The following is a 22,229-nucleotide window of genomic DNA, read 5'->3' on the forward strand; positions in this document are numbered from 1 at the left end:
GCTTAATACCATATTATTTTATTATTGTTATTTTATATAATAATATTATTTAATTATTTTATTTTATTTTATTTTCTTCCCTTTTCTTTCTTTTTTTTCTTTGTTTCTTTTCCCCCACGGGGAAAAACACCCAGCCACCCAAATTCCTTCTTCTTCTTCTTCCTCCTTCTTCTTCCTTTCCTTTCCTTTTCTTCCTCTCGGGCCCTTGCCATTTTTTAAATTCCGGCCACCACCTTGCTACATGCGCCGGCCAGAGAGGAGCCGGGGACGGAGGCGAGCTCGGTCGCAAAATTTTACTGCCACCAGTCACCGGATGCGCACAGATCGGGCCGGAGAAGCCCGACCGCCGAAAAATTTCTCTCTCCTCTTTTCTTGTGTTTTTTGGCCAACCCAGCTCGATCCGTACCTCTATCCCACCATTTTCGACCCCTCTGAGTCCATTTCTGTGATTAGATTGCCCAAAACTCCCACCATTTGAGAGATCTCTCAAGTTCAAGTTCGGCCGATACTTCCTGGGCAAATTCTGGCCACCACCGGCGGAATTGGGGTCAATGGAGACCGGTAATGCGATCCTCGTTCCATAAGCTTCGTTTCGGTATATTACTCGTCAATTTTGGTTAACGTTTGTGTTTAACCCCTTGGGTATCGGATATTATTTACCTGAATAAAATATTATTTTATTTGACTATGTGTGAATTGTTGTTCTAGGAGCACGTGTGTGTCGTGGAATTGATTCCATGGAGGATCTTAGCTTAATTACGTACTCCAAGTGAGTGACCCACCTTTAAAACTATTTTGGGATGATTAATTATAATTATTTGGTGTTAATTTGATATCTAGAATTATGCTCATGTGGTGGAATTTAAATATAATTGTGGAAAAAAAAAAAATATATATATATATATATATTTTTATGTACGTATATATTTATTGCTGCTAAATGAAAATTTGGTTTATTAATGGATTTTTGATTATTATTATGATTTAATTGTATTTATCACGCATGAGCAAAGTGGTTTCATTTAATTAATTATATTTGGATTTTAATATTATTTTTGGGCATGATTGATTTTAAATATTTCAAGGAAAATATTGGTTTAAATTGGTGGTTTCAAATTTTATAATTATGCCATGGAACATTATTTGATGGACTTTGTGATACGAGAAAAATTATTTGTATATGGTTATTGGTGGATTTGTATTGGAAATGTTAAAGAAAAATGTGGGAGGTTGAGTTCGAAAATTGGTATAATTCCCACGGAGGATTTTGGAAAAGTTTGTGTATCTTTTTATAATAAAATTTGGTTATTTATTTTAGACGCACTCATACAATACTGGTGTTCTGTACTGTATATGTGGATGAGCGCGCAAGTTATAATGTCTCCCGTGAGTTGCCATTGGACCGAGGGCAGGCAGGTTTTATATAATGTGCATCAGCCGCCCCCCTCCATGGTCGGGATGACGGTTTAAGCAGCGGCGTTGTTGGGACGCTGAAGCGACCGTATGCAAGTTTCTCTCTTTAACCCCTCTGCCAGACGGTGCTCGGGACGCTGTGTATCGGAGGCCATCACTGGTATATGGTATGGTGCGTCAAGTAATTATTTTTCTAAGATAAATTTCAAATCCTAAAATTTTAAAGCAGTAATTAAATTAGAATATATTTAATGTTGTTTTTATTAATTATTTCAATTGGAAAACTTAATACGAATTTTATGAAATTTTATTATGTTTTTGATTACTTATTTATATTAGTGTTTTAACAATGCATTTCATCTTGGTTTTACTATTTACATTGATTTGGTGATTTTAAAAAAGATCTTACTATGTTTTTACCATTTATCTTAAATTGAGGTTTTAATTTGGTTTAATTATTCCTTTATTTAATTGTTCAATTAATTAATTCATTCTAATTATTTTAATTGTTTCCTGAATTGTTTTAATGTAAGTTTCATTATTATTTGTTTATGACATTATCGATCGTTTAGTAATTGTTACAAATTATTTTTATTCTATTTCTATTTTGTTTTCATTATAAATTTTGGATCCTTGGTCTAGTATACTTTATTTGATATTTAGTTGATTAATTGATTCCTTAGTTCTCGGGAAATACAAATATTGGGTTTTGCGAAAACGTTTTAAAAGGAAAACTTTTCCAACTGAGTAAATTGTAAGGGTTTTGAGAGAAAATATTATTTTCAGTTAATTATTATTTATTTATTTATTTATTCTTAATTAATCAAGTGTACTATAATTTTTATTACTGTTGTAATTATACAGTAGATATGGTCACTCACCGAGATGATTAGTATCTTCTATTTTTAAATTCCGTTCCCCTAGGTCTAGGTTGGGAGACGTTGATCGTCCGGGGCGAGCCCGACGTCTCAGTTCATTGCCGAAAGTCCAAGAAGCATTTCCTCCCTTTTTCCTCTTCATCTTGTATTGCTTCCTTATCTGACATTGTATTAATTCCACATTTATTTTTATAATGCTCTATATACTGTATTGGACATTTAGTTGTTATTTATGCATTGATTTACTGTTATTCATTTGGAGTGCTGCAAATTTGTGAAATTATATTGTAGTAATGTGGGAGGAATAAGGGGATGTTTATAGAAGTGTGTTTTCAGTGCAGGAAATTTTTGGTTATTCCTACCCTTAGGGGAGGTGCTGTCGGATTTTTCGTTGGAAGGTTCAGTGGTATTTCCCTGGGATCAGGGCTTGTCTAGGGTTCCGAGGAGGAATTTTGGACGGGTCCTGACAATATGATCATATCTTTGCAAGTATGATTGTGCTGCTAGAAAACAATCTGGTTTCTGAAGAATGACTCTGTAGTCTCATTGATAAAAAATGTTGGAATTTTGAAAGTCGCGTCTTCAAACACTATATCCATCATGTTATTTGAGGAACTCTTGGTGAATTCCACTTCTACCCCCATAAGATGAGTCACAGAGGGGCTGAGTTGTTTCCTCTTTGGCATTTTATGTTTACTTTGAACATCTTGTGAAGTCCCATATCGGTTGGAAAGGGGAACGAAGCATGGCTTATAAGCGTGTGGATACCTTTCCCTTATAGACGCATTTTAAACCCGTAAGGACTGGGTTGTAAAAGGATTCCCCAGGTCCAAAGCAGACAATATCTACATACGGTTGGTCTGGGCTATCACAAATGGTATCAGAGCTGGACCCGGATCGGTGTTCCAGCGAGAACGCTGGGCCCCAAGGGGGGAGGATTGTGAAGTCCCACATCGGTTGGAAAGGGGAACGAAACACTCCTTATAAGTGGGTGTGGATACCTTTCCTTTAAGAGGCCTTCCTGTGAGTAAGCAAAACCATGAGGGGTAGGATTGGGCTCACCACCTAGCTTCCAAAGCAAACAATATCTCGGTTGGGCTTGGGAGGCCTGGGCCAGCGGGACTGGCAGGTGTAGGGGTTGGAAGAGGATTCCCCCTAACTACTGAGAAGCCTTTTAAAACCTTGAGGGCTGGGTTGTAAGAGGATTTCCCAGGCCTAAAGAGGACAATATCTCATGCGAGTGGTTTGGGCTGTCACAGATGGTATCAAAGTCGGACCCGGATTGGTGTGCCAGCCAGGATGTTGGGCCTCAAGGGGGGAGGATTGTGAAGTCTCACATTGGTTGGAAAGGGGAACGAAGCATGGCTTATAAGCGTGTGGATACCTTTCCCTTGTAGACGCGTTTTAAACCCGTGAAGGCTGGGTTGTAAGAGGATTCTCCAGGCCTAAAGTGGACAATATCTACATGCGGGTGGTCTGGGCTGTCACAATCTTGCGATGGAATCAGAAAACTTCTTATCAGATCCAGAATGTGTAATTTTTCTCCACTCGATCGGGATATGGGATTGAAATGGCTAGATGTGAAACAAATTTGGAAGAAATAGAGGACAAGTTCAGTGAGGCACCTGCTGCCTTGGTCATTTCCCAGGGTCAAGTCGAACAAAGATTTAAGAACAAACCAAGGAAGCTGATTTTCAAGCAGCAACAAATCATGATATGAAAATTCATGCATGCAAGACATGTTGAATATAGGGTCATCCTTGCTTCTTAAATAAAAAATTTTCTCTTTACGAAAAAGTTCGACCAAGAAACAACCATCAATGATTAGCATTTCTATGAATTCATTCTGAGCAACATCAATTGGTTCTTGATAACGGTCACGCGCACGTTTCTCATATCCCTTCATGTCTTTAACCAAGCTAACCATGCTTATATTTAAACGTGAGAGAAAGGTTCGTAAATACCATTGTTTCACCTTTTGCATTGGCTGCAAGCTTGGTTTTCTGTGATGGAAGGGTCCAATGGCAATAATGTCTGGCTCGTATGCTTTTTTGTTGTGTCTGCGAAATACCTCAGGAATTCTGAAGATGTAACACTTTGCAAACAGGGGTGAGTCACCGTAAAGCCTTTCCTCCATGGATTTAGCCAATGCTTCATCATCATTATCTTCGATAGAAACTAAAGTATAATCTCCATTTCTTAGGATATGTTCCTGAGTTGCCATGGTAGCTAAATCCTCCAATAAATTAATCTTGAGAACCCACTCAATTTCCTAGAACTTGTATTTCATGAAAAAACAAGGCTTAATTGGATCTAGAAAATTTCATTATAATGAACTCAAAAGTCCATTAGAAGATTGAAGAAATCATAAAAACAAAGGATTTACTGACCTGGTGTATTTTGAAAACTGCTATAGGACTTATGAATATGATCAGCTTCTCAGGGAACATGGAAGGTTTCCATGAAGAAAATGCGAGAAAGAAAAAGAACAAGCAAGAAAGTAGATAAGAAAGTAGAAGAGAAAAACTAGACAGTTCCAAAATTTTCTGTTTGGTAATTCTGCAGAAGCTTACCTTACAAGAGTCTGAGATTACATTATTTATAGGCAAAGCTAAAGCGGTTCTAATACCCAGCATAAACCTAAGACGAACAAATTAATAACTAATTACAAACACGTGAACCACATGACCTCCTTATTATGCTGATCTGGCAATGTGACAACAAAAACTTGAGCTAACCTGACCTTATTCTAAATTATGACTCATAAGGTCTCCAGTATATGACAATTAAATATTGGAGTGGAAATTAATGAAGATAGTTGAAGGGATCTCTTTCTTCTTTCATTCTCAATCACTACTCATAAGGTCTCCAGTATGTAGATCATTATCTTAATCAACAAAATCTTCAAACAGACTTTTGGGTTGATTTCACATTAGTATTTCCAATCAAATATAATTGCAAACATTTCACATTAATGGATGATCATCTGCGTTTATCATGATCAATATATTAATATTTTTATTATAGAGCTCTAGTGTTATTGTTTTGCTAATGGCTATCCTTCTAGTGGCTAAATTTTCCATGCTTATTATTATGATAATTGTTATTTATAAAAGGATTGTTACTATCATTGTCTAGAAATCAACAGTTTCGAATCCTTGTCCAAGAGGATATGTGGAATTGGTATACTGTTATATAGTTACATATTGTGTTATATACGTATAGCTACAAAAATGCAACAAAAAATACCATCTTCTAAATTTATATAGTAACTGTGAACTAAAATTTTCTTGGAACAATGTTAACTTTTTTTTTAAAAAAAAAAAATTTGCTAAAATCAAATAATGTAACCTATTCCTGTTTACTTACATACCAAACATTTGTATAACAATTTTGATAGAATTCTATCACTGAAAATTTAGTTTTGAAGAGGAAAGGATCAGAACAGACAGTGAAGTCCATATCATTCGTGTTGTTGTCAAAAGGAGGAAAAAATTGTAGTTGTGAGTAAACCTACAATCCAATATATTTTATCTAGGTAATTGAATTATATAGTTTCACTTAAGGTTGAAGTTAAAACATGCAGCGGTTAACATATCTAAGTTAGATAAAGAAGCTCCTACTTCTAGAGTAAGTAAAATTGACCTCAAAATTGAAGTTGGTTAATTAGATCCTATTGTAAGAAACCGACAATGGAATCTAATTACTCATGAACCAACCTTGTGAAGCCTATAATAAATATGCAAGGTAACTAGCATATTCTATGTAAGCCAACAAAGCCATTAAGTGTAACAGTAAAAGTAAATCATTTGTCCTTCCAAAATTATTCTATGTTATTACTATTCTATGCTATGGTCATGTCATTTCCCCCGGTCAAGTCGAACAAGTGTTGAAGAACAAACCAAGGAAGCTGATTTTCAAGCAACAACAAATCATGAAGTAATGGCATTCTTAGTATATGATCACTAGAAGAAGGGAAGCTTGCCTGGAGTTGGCACAAAGGCATCTTTTCTGATCCATCGTTACAACAAAAGGGTTAATCATCAAGCTCAGGGGCAATAATAAGCTCTCTATACAAGAGTTAAAAGCCCATTTACATACAATACGAGCCAAAAGATTTGCAGATGTAGGAACCCAACGGAAGGAAACAGAATCAAAGAAGACAACCAAGTTTTTGATATCTCTGCCATAAAAGTCTCAGACGACCAATTAATGAATAAGAACCTTCCCAGCAGAGTTTAAGAAATCAATAACATTTTTAGCATCGCTCTCACAGATGATTGATTTCCATCCCATATGATCACCAGCCAGCTGCAAAGCTTGGAGAATTGCAAAAAGCTCACCCACCTCAGAGATATCATGAATAGAGGTCTTCTTCTAGAGAATTTTAAGAACTCTGCCACCATGACTTCTAGCTTCAATACCACAATAGCCAACTCCATTCTTAACAGCAGCATCCTAATTCAACTTCACTACACCAGGATTGGGAGGATTCCAGGTCATTGGCTCAGCGAGATTAGTAGGAGACAAGGCAGGAGAGGCCTTGACACTCAAAAACTCTTGAGAAATGAAAAAACCAACACCGGATGGCCAACTCAATATTAGGAACCTTCTTTTCGAAAATGAACTCATTCCTCAACCTCGAGACAGCATCAAAAGTAATGGCAGCAAATACAATGAACTGGTATGGTAGCAAACAGAATATTGAATTGGTATTTCATATTTGATATTTCCTCAATCCTCTTTTCTTTTCTTTTCTTTTTATATGTAATCGTTCTTTGGTTTTGATATACAATCTTTCTTTGGTTAGGTTACACTTTGAGTGGCGTACTAATGCTATACTTGCCAAATCCCCAGAGATCAAAGAAAAAGAAATTCAAATTCAAATGCTTTCATATAATTGTTTTCTATAAAGTCAGAATCATGTGACTACTTTAATAATATTATTAACTAAAAACCATTTAATAATAATGGCAATGTCATTCTGTAACACCCCGTCCCAAAGTACAACGGAAGCTTTCCAACTTTGACTGTTGACCGTTGATCGTTGATTTTCACCGTTGACCGAATGGGTCAAAAGTGGACTTTTTGACTCGGATGGAATTCTAGGTTGACTGAGGTACCGTTACAATGTACACGTTGGCACGAGTTCATGGACTAGTAGCACGTTGAAAACGGAGCTACGGTTTGAAAGATATGAGCAAAACAAGATTGTGGTCCAAACTGTCCAAGGGTGCCCGAGTTGACTTTTTATTTATAGGGAAATGAGCTTTGACTCATACATGGTTGTAAAGTGCTCGTCGATACGAGTCCACAGACTAGTGGCACGCCTAATTTGGACATCTGGTTAAAAAGTTATGGACCTGTAAAGTTTTAAAATACCGTATTATTTTAATATTATTTTTTTAAACGTGTAACAATGTGCCACGTGTGACTTAATAAATGTGACCATGTGTCGCCATGATGAGATGCCACATGTCAACCATGCTTAATACCATATTATTTTATTATTGTTATTTTATATAATAATATTATTTAATTATTTTATTTTATTTTCTTTTTATTTCTTTTTCTTTCTTTTTCTTTGCTTTTTCCTTTTTTTTCTTTTCCCCCCACGTGAGAAAACACCCAGCCCCCACCCGAAGCCTTCTTCTTCTTCCTTTCCTTTCCTTTCCTTCTTCCTCTCGGGCCCTCGCCGTTTCTACGTTTTCGGCCACCGGACAGCCACACGCGCTGGCCACCGGTGAAGCCCAATTCCCGGCAACCCTGACCTCCAAGTTTCCCTGCCAGACGCTGCTGTATGCGCCCAGATCGTGCCGGCGAAGTTGGCGGCGGCGGGTTGAATTTTTCCGGCGATTCTCACCATTTCCGGCCAACCCAGTCCGGTCTTCCACCCCTTACCTTTTATTTTGGGTCCTCTGAGTTCAAATATGGCCTCCAATTGTTTAAATTTGAAGTGGTTCGAAAGTTATGAGGAGATGAAATTCAGCCGGTACTTCCCGGGCAAATTCCGGCCACCACCAGCGGAATTAGGGTCAATGGAGGCCGGTAATGCGATCCTCGTTCCATAAGCTTCGTTTCAGTATATTACTCGTCAATTTTGTTTGACGTTTGTGTTTAACCCCCCGGGTACTGAATATTATTTACCGGAATAAAATATTATTTTATTTGACTGTGTGAAAATTGTTGTTCTAGAAGCACGTGTGCTTCGTGGAATTGATCTCATGGAGGATCTTAGGTTAATTGCGTGTTCTAGGTGAGTGACCCACCTTTAAAACTATTTTTGGGTGATTAATAATATTTATGTTGTGTTAATTTGGTATTTAGAATTATGCTCATGTGGTGGAATTTAATTATAATTGTGGTAAAAATTATATTATTTTATATATATATATATATACCCATTGATGCTAAACAAAAATTTTGGGTTATTAAGAAATCCCCGATTATTATTATTGTGATTTAATTGTATTTATTACGCATGAGCAATGTGTTTTCTTTAATTAGTGGTATTTGGATTTTAATATCATTTTTTGGCATGATTTGATTTTTAAATATTTCAAGGAAAATATTTGTTTAAGTTGGTGGTTTCAATTTTTATAATTATGCCCATGGAATATTATGCGATTTAATTTATTATATTTCAGAAATATTTATGCCATTTGAAAATTTTGAATATTTAAATTGGTGGATTTGAGAGCTGGTGGATTTGAAGATGATGGTATTTATGCGATGAATTTATGACGATGATTATAAAGGAATGGTGGAAAATTTACGGGTTTAATTGGATGGAATAAACCCAGTATGTTTATGAAAAATTTGAGATTTTGAGATGTATTGATTTTATGATTTTTACACGCACCATACACGTACTGGTATTCTGTATATATGGATGTGATTAGTGCGCACATGGATGTGATTAGCGCGCAGGTGGGTGTGAGTAGCGCGCAGGTGATTTATAGGGTTGTCCTGTGTTTGTCATCGGATGAGGGTAGGCCGCCCCTCCATGGCCGGGACGCCTGTTTGTAGCGGCGCGGTGGGACGCCACGCAACCGTATGCCGGTTTCTCTCTATAACCTCCTGTCTGGCGGTACCTCGGGATGCTGGGTACTGTTGGCGCCACTGGTATATAGTGGGTGCATCAAGTGATTTTCAGAACTGGGATTTTAAAATAAATATTTGAAATTGTATTGGAATTAAGAATATAATTAATGCTGTTTTTATTATTTATTTGAATGGGGATTTTAAATTGACTTAATTTTCCCTTTACTTAATTATTCAATAAATTGGTTTATTTTCATTATAAATTTTGAATGCTTGATTTATTATATTTTATTTGATATTTAGTTGAATAATTGATTCCTTGGTTTTTGGGGAATACGAATAAGGGTTTTGTGAAAATGTTTTAAAAGGGGAACTTTTCCAATCGAGAGAATCGTAAGGGTTTTGAGAGAAGATATTATTTCCAATTAAATATTACTTATTTACTTATTTATTGTTAATTATCCAAGTGTATTATAATTATTCTTACTATTATAATTGTACAGTAGATAGGGTCACTCACTGAGATGATTAGCATCTCATATTTTTAAATTCCGTTCCCCTAGGTCCAGGTTGGGAGACATTGATTGTCCGGGGCGAGCCCAACGTCTCAGTTCATTACCGAAAGTTCAAGGAGCATTTTCTTCCCTTTTTCGTCTCCATCTTGTATTACTTCTTTACCTGTCATTGTATTAATTCCACATTTATTTATATAATGCTCTGTATACTGTATTGGACATTTAGTATTAATTATGCACTGATTACTGTTATTCATTTGGAGTGCTGTAAATTTGTGGAATCAAATTGTAGTAATGTGGGAGGAATAAGGGGATGTGTATAGAAGTGTGCTTTCAGTGCAGGAAATTTGTGGTAAGTCCAACCATTAGGGGAGGTTCTACCGGATTTTCCATTGGAAGGTCCAGTAGGGTTTCCCTGGGATCAGGGCTTGTCTAGGGTTCCGGTGAGGAATTTTGGACGGGTCCTGACATACCACTGTAACCATGGAGGGGCGGCTTACCCTCATCCGATGGCAAACACAGGACAACCCCATAATCACTTGCGCGCTACTCACACCCACCTGCGTGCAAATCACATTCATGTGCGCACTAATTACATCCATATATACAGAACACCAGTACGTGTATGGTGCATCTAAAAATCATAAAATCAATACATCTCAAAATCTCAAATTTTCCATAAACATACTGGGTTTATTCCATCCAATTAAACCCGTAAATTTTCCACCATTCCTTTATAATCATCGTCATAAATACCATAATTTTCAAATCCACCAGCTCTCAAATCCACCAATTTAAATATTCAAATTTTTCCAATGGCATAAATATTTCTGAAATATAATAAATTAAATCACATAATATTCCATGGGCATAATTATAAAAATTGAAACCACCAACTTAAACAAATATTTTCCTTGAAATATTTAAAAATCAAATCATGCCAAAAAATGATATTAAAATCCAAATACCACTAATTAAGGAAAACACATTGCTCATGCGTAATAAATACAATTAAATCACAATAATAATAATCGGGGATTTCTTAATAACCTAAAATTTCTGTTTAGCATCAATGGGTATATATATATATAAAATAATATAATTTTTACCACAATTATAATTAAATTCTACCACATGAGCATAATTCTAAATACCAAATTAACACAACATAATTATTATTAATCACCCAAAAATAGTTTTAAAGGTGGGTCACTCACCTGGAACACGCAATTAACCTAAGATTCTCCATGGGATCAATTTCACGACGCACACGTGCTCCTGGAACAACAATTCACACACAGTCAAATAAAATAATATTTTATTCGGATAAATAATATCCAGTACCCGGGGGGTTAAACACAAACGTCAAACAAAATTAACGAGTAATATACCGAAATGAAGCTTATGGAACGAGGATTGCATTACCGGCCTCCATTGACCCCAATTCCACCGGTACTGGCCGGAATTTGCCCTAGAAGTACCAGTCGAATTTCATCTCCTCATAACTTTTGAACCACTTCGAATTTAAACAATTGGAGGCCATATTTGAACTCAGAGGACCCAAAATAGGGGGAAAGGGGTGGAAGACCGGACTGGGTTGGCCGGAAACGGTGAGAATCGCCGGAAAAATTCAACCCGCCGCCGCCGACTTCACCGGTCCGATCTGGACACGTCTGGCGGCGTCTGGCCGGGAAACTTGGAGATCGGGGTCGCTGGGAACTGGGCTTCACCGGTGGCCGGCGCGTGTGGCCGTCTGGTGGCCGGAAATGAAGAAACGGCGAGGGCCCGAGAGGAAGAAGGAAAGGAAAGGAAGAAGAAGGAGGAAGAAGAAGAAGGCTTCGGGTGGGGGCTGGTTGTTTTCTCACGTGGGGAAAAGAAAAAAAAGGAAAAAGAAAAGAAAAAGAAATAAAAAGAAAATAAAATAAAATAATTAAATAATATTAAAAATAATATTATTATATAAAATAACAATAATAAAATAATATGATATTAAGCATGGTTGACATGTGGCATCTCATCATGGCGACACATGGTCACATTTATTAAGTTACACGTGGCACATTGTTACACGTTTAAAAAAATAATATTAAAATAATACGGTATTTTAAAACTTTGCAGGTCCATAACTTTTTAACCAGATGTCCAAATTAGGTGTGCCGCTAGTCTGTGGACTCGTATCGATGAGCACTTTACAACCATGTATGAGTCAAAGCTCATTTCCCCATAAATAAAAAGTCAACTCCGGCACCCTTGGATAGTTTAGACCCTAATCTTGTTTTACTCATATCTTTCGAACCGTAGCTCCATTTTCAACGTGCTACTAGTCTACAAACGCGTGCCAACGTGTACTTTGTAACGGTACCTCAGTCAACCTAGAATTCCATCCGAGTCAAAAAGTCAACTTTTGACCCATTCGGTCAACGGTCAACCTCGGTCAAAGTTGGAAAGCTTCCGTTGTACTTTGGGATGGGGAGTTACAATCTTCTCCCCTTACAAAAATTTCATCCTTGAAATTTCTTACGTAGCTAAAATGTATAAAAATATCAGTTGCGGTTTACACGACTCTCACGTCACTTTCCTCGACTATGTGGATTTACCAGTAGACTTTAACTTAAGAAATAGTTTTGTTGACCAATACGTATCCTTCACCTCCTGAGATCTGTATACACACAACTATATAGCTCTTCTTCTGAACCTGAGCAGCTTAACTTAGCAAGTATAATAGAGACCTCATCCACTATCACTGCAACTACCATCACGCCTAATAGTGAATTTTAACTTTCCTCTTATGCAACTTTCCTTCTCATGCCCACTAATTAAGGATATTCAAACTAGGCCACGAGAACATGATCTACAAGTCTTGGTCATAGTCGAACGCTAACCATAAAGTGCTTCTAAAGCATGTATCCTTAAATCAACAACCAACTCTCGTAACTCGATCAGCAATTCAAAAGGTAAGATTAGAACTTAAGTCTAATTTCCTCAAATACTAGTATCACCAAGTTAAGGTTGCGATTAATTCTCTTGTCTTCGATTACCCTCCTAGTACTTACAATTATAAAACCTTTGCTCCTCATTGATTAACCAATAGTCTTAACCTCGACAAACATCAATCTTTCCTTTAACTAAATTCATCAAGGTCATGAATAAAATTTTTCAACATCCAAATACCATTCTTGAAAACCCTAAGTTTCCCCAATTTCAAATAAATTCCATGAATCCACACCTCAAGCAATAAGGAATTTAAATCTTAATTCTAGCATCACCACCAATACTATGAACAAATCACTAGATCCTTAACCCATAAAAGTATTCCACACTTCTTAAATTCTAACTACGTCCCAAAAATCATACTCCTTATCATTGTAAATTATCACCAACAATATCAACCACCTTGAATCGATAAAGCACCACCAATACGAACCTTAAATCTCCAAGGAAATAAGATATCAAGATCTTAGCTTCTAGAATGAAAATAACCATGCTTAAACATCTAACCATGCCTAAGGAATCATCCTCATCTCATTAACCTCATCAACAACCAAGTAGAACTTTAATCGTTATCTGGATCTTGTTTGATTCACTAAACGCTGTCGTACCTTCTCTTTGTGAACGATAGTTTAAGCACGAAATCCATGTTTACATCTCCCCACCCGACACGGAAATGGGCAAGGATTGAAACTACCTCAAACGTTTCTACTCCCCACTTTTACTTGTCAGTGACTTAAGTACGTTTATTCGAATCCTGCAACCTCCTTTATCGTGCCAAACCATAATGTCATCTAGTGAGCATTCCATACATCTTTGTACCTTTGGGGTGTATCGCATACTTTGAATCACGTGCTTCCTTTAGGATCTCTTTTTGAACTCAACGATATCCTACTTTGGATTCTCAATTGGCGATACTTAAACCTTAAATCGCTCTTGGAAAAAATATAACATAAAACAAATAATAAAGTATATTTTTCAAATATACCACCAACATAAAATATGCACAATTTATCAATCCAAATTAAATTTCCAAACTTCTTCAAAAATCGAAATATAATTTATGAAATTTACTAATTAAATCAATGGAATAATAAATAATAAGAAAATTATTTTAATTAGTTTAAAATATCTTAACTTGCATAGGCGATTGTTAAAACTCCACATTGGAACAATAATAAAAACATGAATAAATGCATAAAATCATATCTTAAAATCCATAGTATAAAATGAAATATGCACGCTCGTAATGGAGGTACGTACGATACCTTCTAACATGCTACGTGATCCATGATTCCAACTGTCGCCGGCACTCTGCTACCAATACAAATTAGGGTGGTTGCATATATTGGTCGTCCGATCCCCTGGACTCGTAGGTAACATGATTATGGGGCTAGCTCTACATGGACCACATTGGCTCACTGCCTCCGTATGGTGCGGTATATGCAATATAATATTAAACAATATAACATCCAAATACATGTACGAACATAAACAAAAATACTTGAATAAAATACCTTTAATTTCAATTATCACTTTGAAAAGTATTTAATTTTTAATAATCGATCGGAAAAAAAATATCTTGACACCTTGAGGTTGATCATCCATACTCGACAACAAGTATCGATTATGGGTGGTGACCTTGCTAAATCGTTGGTAGCCGATACACACCCTTAGGCAATCATCCTTCTTCTCCATGAACGAAATGGATGTCATTCACGATGATAAGCTTGATCTAGTGAAACCTTTATTCACTAAATCTTGCAGCTAAGCCTTTAAGCTCCCTTAACTTTGATGGAGTCGCACGGTATGGCGGTACGGAAAATAGATCGGTATCTAAAGCCAATTCAATAATGGTTCGATATCCTTATTATGGTCGTAATCCAGGTAACTTGTTAGTAAAACGCTTTCAAATTGCTTCCCACTATGAGCAGTTCCGACGCTCACCATCTACTCGGGCATCAACCACATGGGTCAAATACCTATGACCACCATTCTCTGATAGCTCCTTGGAGACGAGGATAGAAATTATCCATGGTAAAGGCCTCCTAACTCCTCCACGAAGCACCACTTCAGGTAAGCTGACACACTTTAACTTTACTCCCTTATGCTAGCGGTCCATAAACATAAGATGCATAACTACTCGATCCATATCTAGGGTCGCTTCAGGTCCCAAAAAGATTCAAAGATTGGATCTGCCCCCATTACATAACCTTCGATAAAGAAAAGGCAATCATCGACCATTGACTAGGCCATAGGAATTCCCCGCTAGGCTAGGTGATTCTAATTGGCACCCTCGAAGATTAGAGTTAATTAAACTCGGGCAACAAATTTACTTCGAGAAAAAGGGAAAGAACGCTTTAAGACGGGTAAAACGAGAGATTAGACGCGGATGGGACGCACAACAGTGCACAGTCCCTTAGGATTACTAGAACCTAGACCTCTGATACCAACTGTAACAGCCCAGTCCACCCGCATCAAGATATTGTCCGCTTTGGGTTCAGGCCCAAGGCCCTCCTAGCCCTAGCTACCTAGCCTCTCACTGGTTTAAAACACGTCTTGAAGGGAGAGGTATCCACAGCCTTATAAAGACCGTTTCGTGCTCCTCTCCAACCGATGTGGGATGTTACACATTCCCCACGTTATCGGTGTTTATCATCAATATACTAATATATTTATTATATGCATGGTAGTTTTTCTTCTTTTTTTTTTTTTTTTTTTTTTTGAGAAACAGTCTAAATTATAAACGTAAATAAAACCAATACAACAACTCAAAAAAAAAAAAAAAAACCAATACAACAATATTATATCATTTGGTATCTAAAATTTAATAACTCTACTGTTATTATTTTGCTCATGGCTAAAATTTTGATGGACGTTGGAATGTTCAGCTAGAAAATCATGATCCATTGGTCATGATTTTAGGTCAATAACCCAATTCTCTTACGCTATATTTATTGAATGTAGATTAATTAACAATTTTGGTTTGCTTGGAGTGCAGGTTATGTACGTAAACCAACAATAAATTTCCTAGCTGTGTCTTTTCTCTTTGTTGTGTAAAGGATTTTAACCATAGTCAACTATAACACTATAATTTGACAAATGTGTTTTGGATTCAGATAATTCTCCATACTTATTATTATGGTAATTGTTATTTATAAAAGGATTGTTATTATTATTATCTACAAATTAGCATTTTCATATTAGACATAGTTTATTATACATAACAAACTCATAGAATAAGTGGTAATTTAATATGATATATCTCAATATTTTAGAAATCTAGGTCAAAATCTCATCACTGTCTTATTACCATCTACCCTAATTAAGAACTTTTTTTTATTTCCTAAATGTTGTCTTGAATCTACAAGTTTGAAGTGTACACAAAATTTCATTAAACGTAAAAAAGTTCAGAAAGAAATGAACTTAAGCTCTTTCTTAAATGTTTCTTCCGGAAATGAACTACATGTTGCTTGGAATATAAACTTTATTTTTAAACTTAATTTGTCTTTCGAAAATTTGAACAAGGTAGTGAACCAGCAACCAAAGAAATCACATGACACGCATGCTGGAATATCATTTGAACATTGTTAACACCCGAAATCATACATTGGCCCAAAAGGACCAATAAAATAAAGGCCCAATAAAACACAAAGACTTGTAGACCTTCATATTCCACATGGGCCCAAAAGGTGAACGGAAGAGGAACACTTTCTTGGCGATTCAGTGGGCCCGAAACAAATGAAGAGGAATACTTGCCTAGTGTGGTATAAAATTGCAAGAAGAGACCAGGTGGAGAAAGAATAAAAGGGGCAGAGATGGGGAGAGCTAAGGAGGGGAATACAACAAGAAAGCAGAGAAACACGAAAGGGAAGAGGAAGAGTGGAAGGATGGAGAGTAGAGTAACTGGTTTGGCCCAGAAAGCAAGAGGTATGAAAGAAACAGGAAAGTGAGAAGGGAAACCCAAGGGCCTACAAGTATCATTCGTTGATCAAAACCATATAAACACAATTCTACGATGGTCTCGTCCTCTGGAAAATAAATAACAGAAAAATAAATAAATAAAAATTGATACTGCATTTGTTAAACTTGGATATATTAATTAACCAAAACTAAAAATTGAAATGGTGCACACTTGTTAGAATAAAGTGCATGGATAGAGCGTACTCTGATTACAAACTAATTATAATTATATGGAGATTCAGGTACATTCTCAATTACTTTTGACATCTAAATGAGGTTTATGCATCTTTCATTCTCTTCGAGCAGAGTGCAATGGAAAAATAAGATATCTATAATCTGACTTGTAGCTTTATATAAAGCTTGAAGAAAATAATTTATAATTAGTATCAACTTGGAATCTTACACTCTCAGAACTTAATTAATTCTATCAAGTTATGCCGCTATGGTAAAGTATTATAACTAATAGAGTTTGGAAAATATATATGCTTATCTTGTCACTTTAGCTCTTCACATGCAAGTGCAAACGGTGGTTAATTACATTTATATATGAAGATCATTAATTAATTTTCATCCCTCGCATGCAAGTGCAGCCAATATTAGGGATTAATGAATAATTGTTTAGAAAATTTTCAGCTTAATCTGAAACATTAAAGTCCAAGAAAACTAACCAAGTTTAAGATAACGACAATAAATGTACTTGCTTTATCAAAGGAAACATAAAAGACAAAAATACCGCTTCAAAAAGGGGGGAAAAAAATCAAACTCTCGACCAATTTTTGGTCTCTGAAAAGTAGATTTTGGTAGCTTCAATGACAAACTGAAATACAGTCATTAGTTGATCATTAAAAGCCGACCAATAATTTCAGCAACGAAAATAAATTGATCCTTGTTTAGTCGCTGAAAATGATATTCATCTATGAAATTTTTTAGTCAAAATTCCATAACAAGGTTTAGTATTTATAAGAAGATACTCTGTTTGATCACTCTATATTTATACTTATTATGTTTGAAGCAAATGTCTGGTTGTGATCTCTTTTTATGTATTGTAAGGTTCCTTGTGCTTTTACATGTAAAATCATTTTGTCTAATTCTTTCATATGCTAGTATAATATTGTGTTATTCTCTTATGGAGATTCATAATATTTGTGGCAGTCATTAGGTTGAGTGTTCAGAACCTGTTTTCTGCATTGTTTTGAAAATATCAAGCGACAGAGAGATGTAAATCAACAAATTAAACTGCTTATGTGTATTAATGCAAACCATACAATTTGGCAAACCAGCCTCCTTCTTGCCTCTCTACCAAAGAATATCTTATTTATGTTATTTTATGGTGTTGAAAGACTATTTAAATTGGTATATTCTCCATTGGAAATGAATCAAGGAGGTTAAAATATCTTACCAAAGAATTGGCAACCAGAAGAATAAGTGACGAACCGGAAGCATATAAAAATATAATAAAGATAGAAAATAATTCTTTAGAGAGAACAAACTTTTATGAATGTTAGGAATGATGAAGATAACATTAAGAAATGCCTCTTTACATAGAGAACCCTAAAAACCAATACAAGCAAAATAGATTATTCTAATTCCTTTAATTAAGGTTCAAATAACTACACATAAGTTTAGGAACAGCCTTATTAACTCTAATTGACATTAACACCTAAACTTAAGGACTAAGAAATTAAATTACACTAAAAATAATGAAAATTAAAATATGGTACACAAAATCCCAATTTATATTGTCCTACATCATTAAGATTGCTTAATTGTGAAGGAAGTCTGCAAGAAGGTAAGAACCAAAAGGATGAATGCACCAACAAGAGAAATGATAGTCCATGGGGTTGTAAAATAATCGCGCATCAGAATTGCTCTCCATCTGTGCCAGTCTGTCCGATAATATTTATTCACTTTCTTGCAGAGATCGTTGTAGTAGAAATTGATCACAAAAGTGTCATTGTAGAGCCTGTTGAAATACTGAGAAGCATCTTCCGCGCTCAACCAGTTGTCAATAATCCCTTCGTCACTGAGTTTTTCCACGTCCTTGCCGGTGTTGATAAGGTTATCCATCAGAATTGCATAAGATGTGATCTTATCATCGCACCTGTGATAGCATTGCTCGAAAGCAATCAGGTTTCTGAAGATTGACTCTGTAGTCTCATTGATAAAAAGTAGTGGAATTTTGAAACTCCCGTCTTCAAACTTTATATCCATCATGTTATCTGAGGAACTCTTAGTGAATTTCACTCCTGCCTCCATAAGTTTAGTCACACAGGGAATGAGTTGTGGCCTCGCCGACAGGGGTTGTGGCCTCGCCGGCACATGTGGGATACGGAGATCAGTATAATCACTTTGATCACGTTGATCACTTTGATGCGTCTCCGGCACATAATAATCATAAGGATAATCACTTTGATCATGTTGATCACTTTGATCACTTTGATCACTTTGATCACTTTGATGCGTCTCCGGCACATAATAACTAACGGGAACAGGATAATCACTTTGATCATCTTGGGACAATGAAGTCAGAACATTTCTTATCAGATCCACAATGTGCAAGTTTTTAGCGTGCAATCGTGAAGTGGATATGGAAGGGCTAGTTTGTGGGAAATTGTGTCGGAAGAAATGGAGGACAAGTTCAGTGAAGCTGCTGCTGCTATGGTCATGGTCATTTCCCCCGGTCAAGGCGAACAAGTGTTGAAGAACAAACCAAGGAAGCTGATTTTCAAGCAGCAACAAATCATGAAGGAAAAATTCATACATGCAAGACATGTTGAATATAGGATCATCCCCGGTTCTTAATTCAAAAACGGTCTCCTTACGAAAAAGTTCGACCAAGAAACAACCATCAACGATTAGCATATCTATGAATTCATTCTGATCAAGTCTAATTGGTCCTTGATAACAGTCACGCGCATTTTTCTCATATCCCTTAATGCCTTTAACCAAGCTAAGCATGCTTATATTCAAACGCGAGAGAAGGGTTAGTAAATACCATTGTTTCACATCTTCTATTGGCTTCAAGCTTTGTTTTCCGCGGTGGAATGGTCCAATGGCAATAACGTCCGGCTCATATGCTTTTTGGTTCTGTCTGCGAAATACCTCAGGAATTTTGAAGATGCAACATTCTGCAGACAGGGGTGAGTCATAGTGAAGCCTTGCCTCCATGGATTTAGCCAATGCTTCATCATCACTATCTTCGATAGAAACTGAAGTATATTCTCCATATATTTGGGTATATTCTTGAGTTGCCATGGTAGCAAAATACTCCATTTAATTAGTCTTGAGAACCCACTTCAATTTCCTAGAACTTGTATTTCCTGAAACAACAAGGCTTAATTGGATTTTTAGAAAATTTCATTATAATTAACTCACAAGTCCATTAGAAGATTGAAGAAATCGTAAAAACAGAGGATCTACTGACCTGGTTTATTATGAAAACTGCGATAGGACTTCTGAGTATGATCAGCTTCTCAGGGAACATGGAAGATTTCCATGAAGAAAATGCGAGAAAGGAAAAGAAAGAGCAAGAAAGTAGATAAGAAAGTAGGAGAGAAAAATTAGATAGTTCCAAATTCTGTTTGGTAAGTCTGCAGAAAGCTTACCTTACAAGAGTCTGAGATTAAATTATTTATAGGCAAAGCTAAAGCATTTTTTAACACCCAGCGTAAACCTAAAGCTAACAAATTAATAACTAATTAGAAGCACATGAGCCCCATGACCTACTCCAATTATTGTGCTGATCTGGCAATGTGGAGCCAGAACCTGAGCTAAGCTGGGATTACTTCACAATACTCCGATGCGGCTCTGTTGTTGAAACAACAGATTATGTACAAGATTTTTTTTTTTTGGTTTTACATTTGGCATTTGGGATAATTTTGCAACAAAGAAATTAAAATAAAATCTTTCTTCTTCGTACAACGTGATATATAAAAAAATGTCATTCACATATTTAATGGAACGCACTTTGGGAATTTATTTATTTATTTATTTTTTTGGGTGAATGCGTTTTGGTCGTTGAAGTGTTGAGAGCCATGCCGGAGAGATAAATTCATGTGGTTTTTGGACCTATTATTTCTGTGCCTTCCACACATCATAGCAGCCACAAAGGTTTGATTTTCTAGACCATGAGAAAAACATGCGTTTGATGATTGCACCACATCAACCTATGTGACCATCTATTTACAAGTCGCTACTTGTTAGATTTGTCTAAAAAAATAATTTTCTTTCTCGCATCTCTCGTTGTTTAAAGTACTGCTACATGTCATTTTTGCATTACCATTTTTATAATTTACAAATTCTCTTAAGTAAATGTCAATATTAATGCTACTTTATCATTTATATTTCAACAATAAATAATAAAATAGTACAATGTTAAATTTTAAATTTTATTAAATAGCAATCCAATCCATTTTTAATTAATTTTAATTTTAAATTTTATTAAATAGCAATCCAATCCATTTTTAATTAATTTTTACCGATTAAAAATAAAAATAATATTAACTAAGAAGTAACCCACAAGCAGCAAAATAAAATGTTGTGGAATTCATAGGTGATTGGCTATTAAAGAAAAAATACGGAGAACCAGAAGTCAAAAATCCAAGCAAAAGTGCAAAAATAACTATATATATATATATATAAACTTTTAACCTAATTTTCTCCTTATATGGTTTAATTTTCAGACCCAAAACCAGATCCACCAATTTTAAACAAAAGAATAAAAGAAATAAGAACTGCTTTCTTCTTATGGCTTGATGGATAGGCTTAATTCAATAATAAATAGGATCTTGTATTTTCATAAATCTTGAAAGCAGATGAAAAATAAACAGAGAAATGAAAGATGAAGGAGATGAAGATTGAAGACGAAAGAGATGGTTTGGGGAAGAAGATACAAGACGCACGTACGTGTTTGTTCGGCTTGGCCCCAAAAATAGGCATGGTAGAAGTAAAAAGGAAAAAGGTGTCAAAATTTTAGTGGACGGCCGGACCACATCGGACTGTGCGACCATTCTGAACAAGTTTTTTTCCTAGAGCAACTCTTAGACCACGGCACAGCCTGTTTAAAGATCAGCTTATTAGTGGTCGTGTTTGTATCGACCATGGTGTCTTTTTTATTTTTTTTGGCTGTAAGTATGGACCATGGTGTTGTGTTTATATTAGTCCGTTTATTTATAGAGCCATATTCGCGCCATCATGTTGTGTGTGTACCAGCCAGTTCACTTTATATATATGGCAATAAAATTTTCTATTGTTTAATTGTTTATTAATTAAATTTATTTTACGATTTATGATGTAATTTTTATCACTACGACAAAATAGTTAACTGGCTACATTAATTATCCGATATTATGAAAAAAAAATCTATGAAAAGAAAGTCGTGAAGTTAAAGATAAAGTATCAGTTAAAATGCCAAAAATATAGGATGTTT

At 35.7% G+C, this 22,229-nt stretch overlaps 1 protein-coding gene across 1 annotated transcript; it reads right to left on the minus strand.

The window, feature by feature from the left end:
• Nucleotides 1-18,291: 18,291 nt before the first annotated feature.
• Nucleotides 18,292-20,452, minus strand: LOC125424297 (UPF0481 protein At3g47200-like). Its single transcript, XM_060820181.1, has 2 exons — nucleotides 20,226-20,452; nucleotides 18,292-20,121 (listed from the first exon to the last, which is right to left on the minus strand). Exon 2 carries the CDS (start codon nucleotides 20,072-20,074, stop codon nucleotides 18,554-18,556), a length of 1,521 nt encoding a protein of 506 aa, XP_060676164.1. The 5' UTR covers nucleotides 20,075-20,121; nucleotides 20,226-20,452; the 3' UTR covers nucleotides 18,292-18,553.
• Nucleotides 20,453-22,229: the final 1,777 nt, after the last annotated feature.

Source organism: Ziziphus jujuba, chromosome 9 (genome assembly GCF_031755915.1).
Source record: "Ziziphus jujuba cultivar Dongzao chromosome 9, ASM3175591v1".
NCBI classification, from domain to species: domain Eukaryota; kingdom Viridiplantae; phylum Streptophyta; class Magnoliopsida; order Rosales; family Rhamnaceae; genus Ziziphus; species Ziziphus jujuba.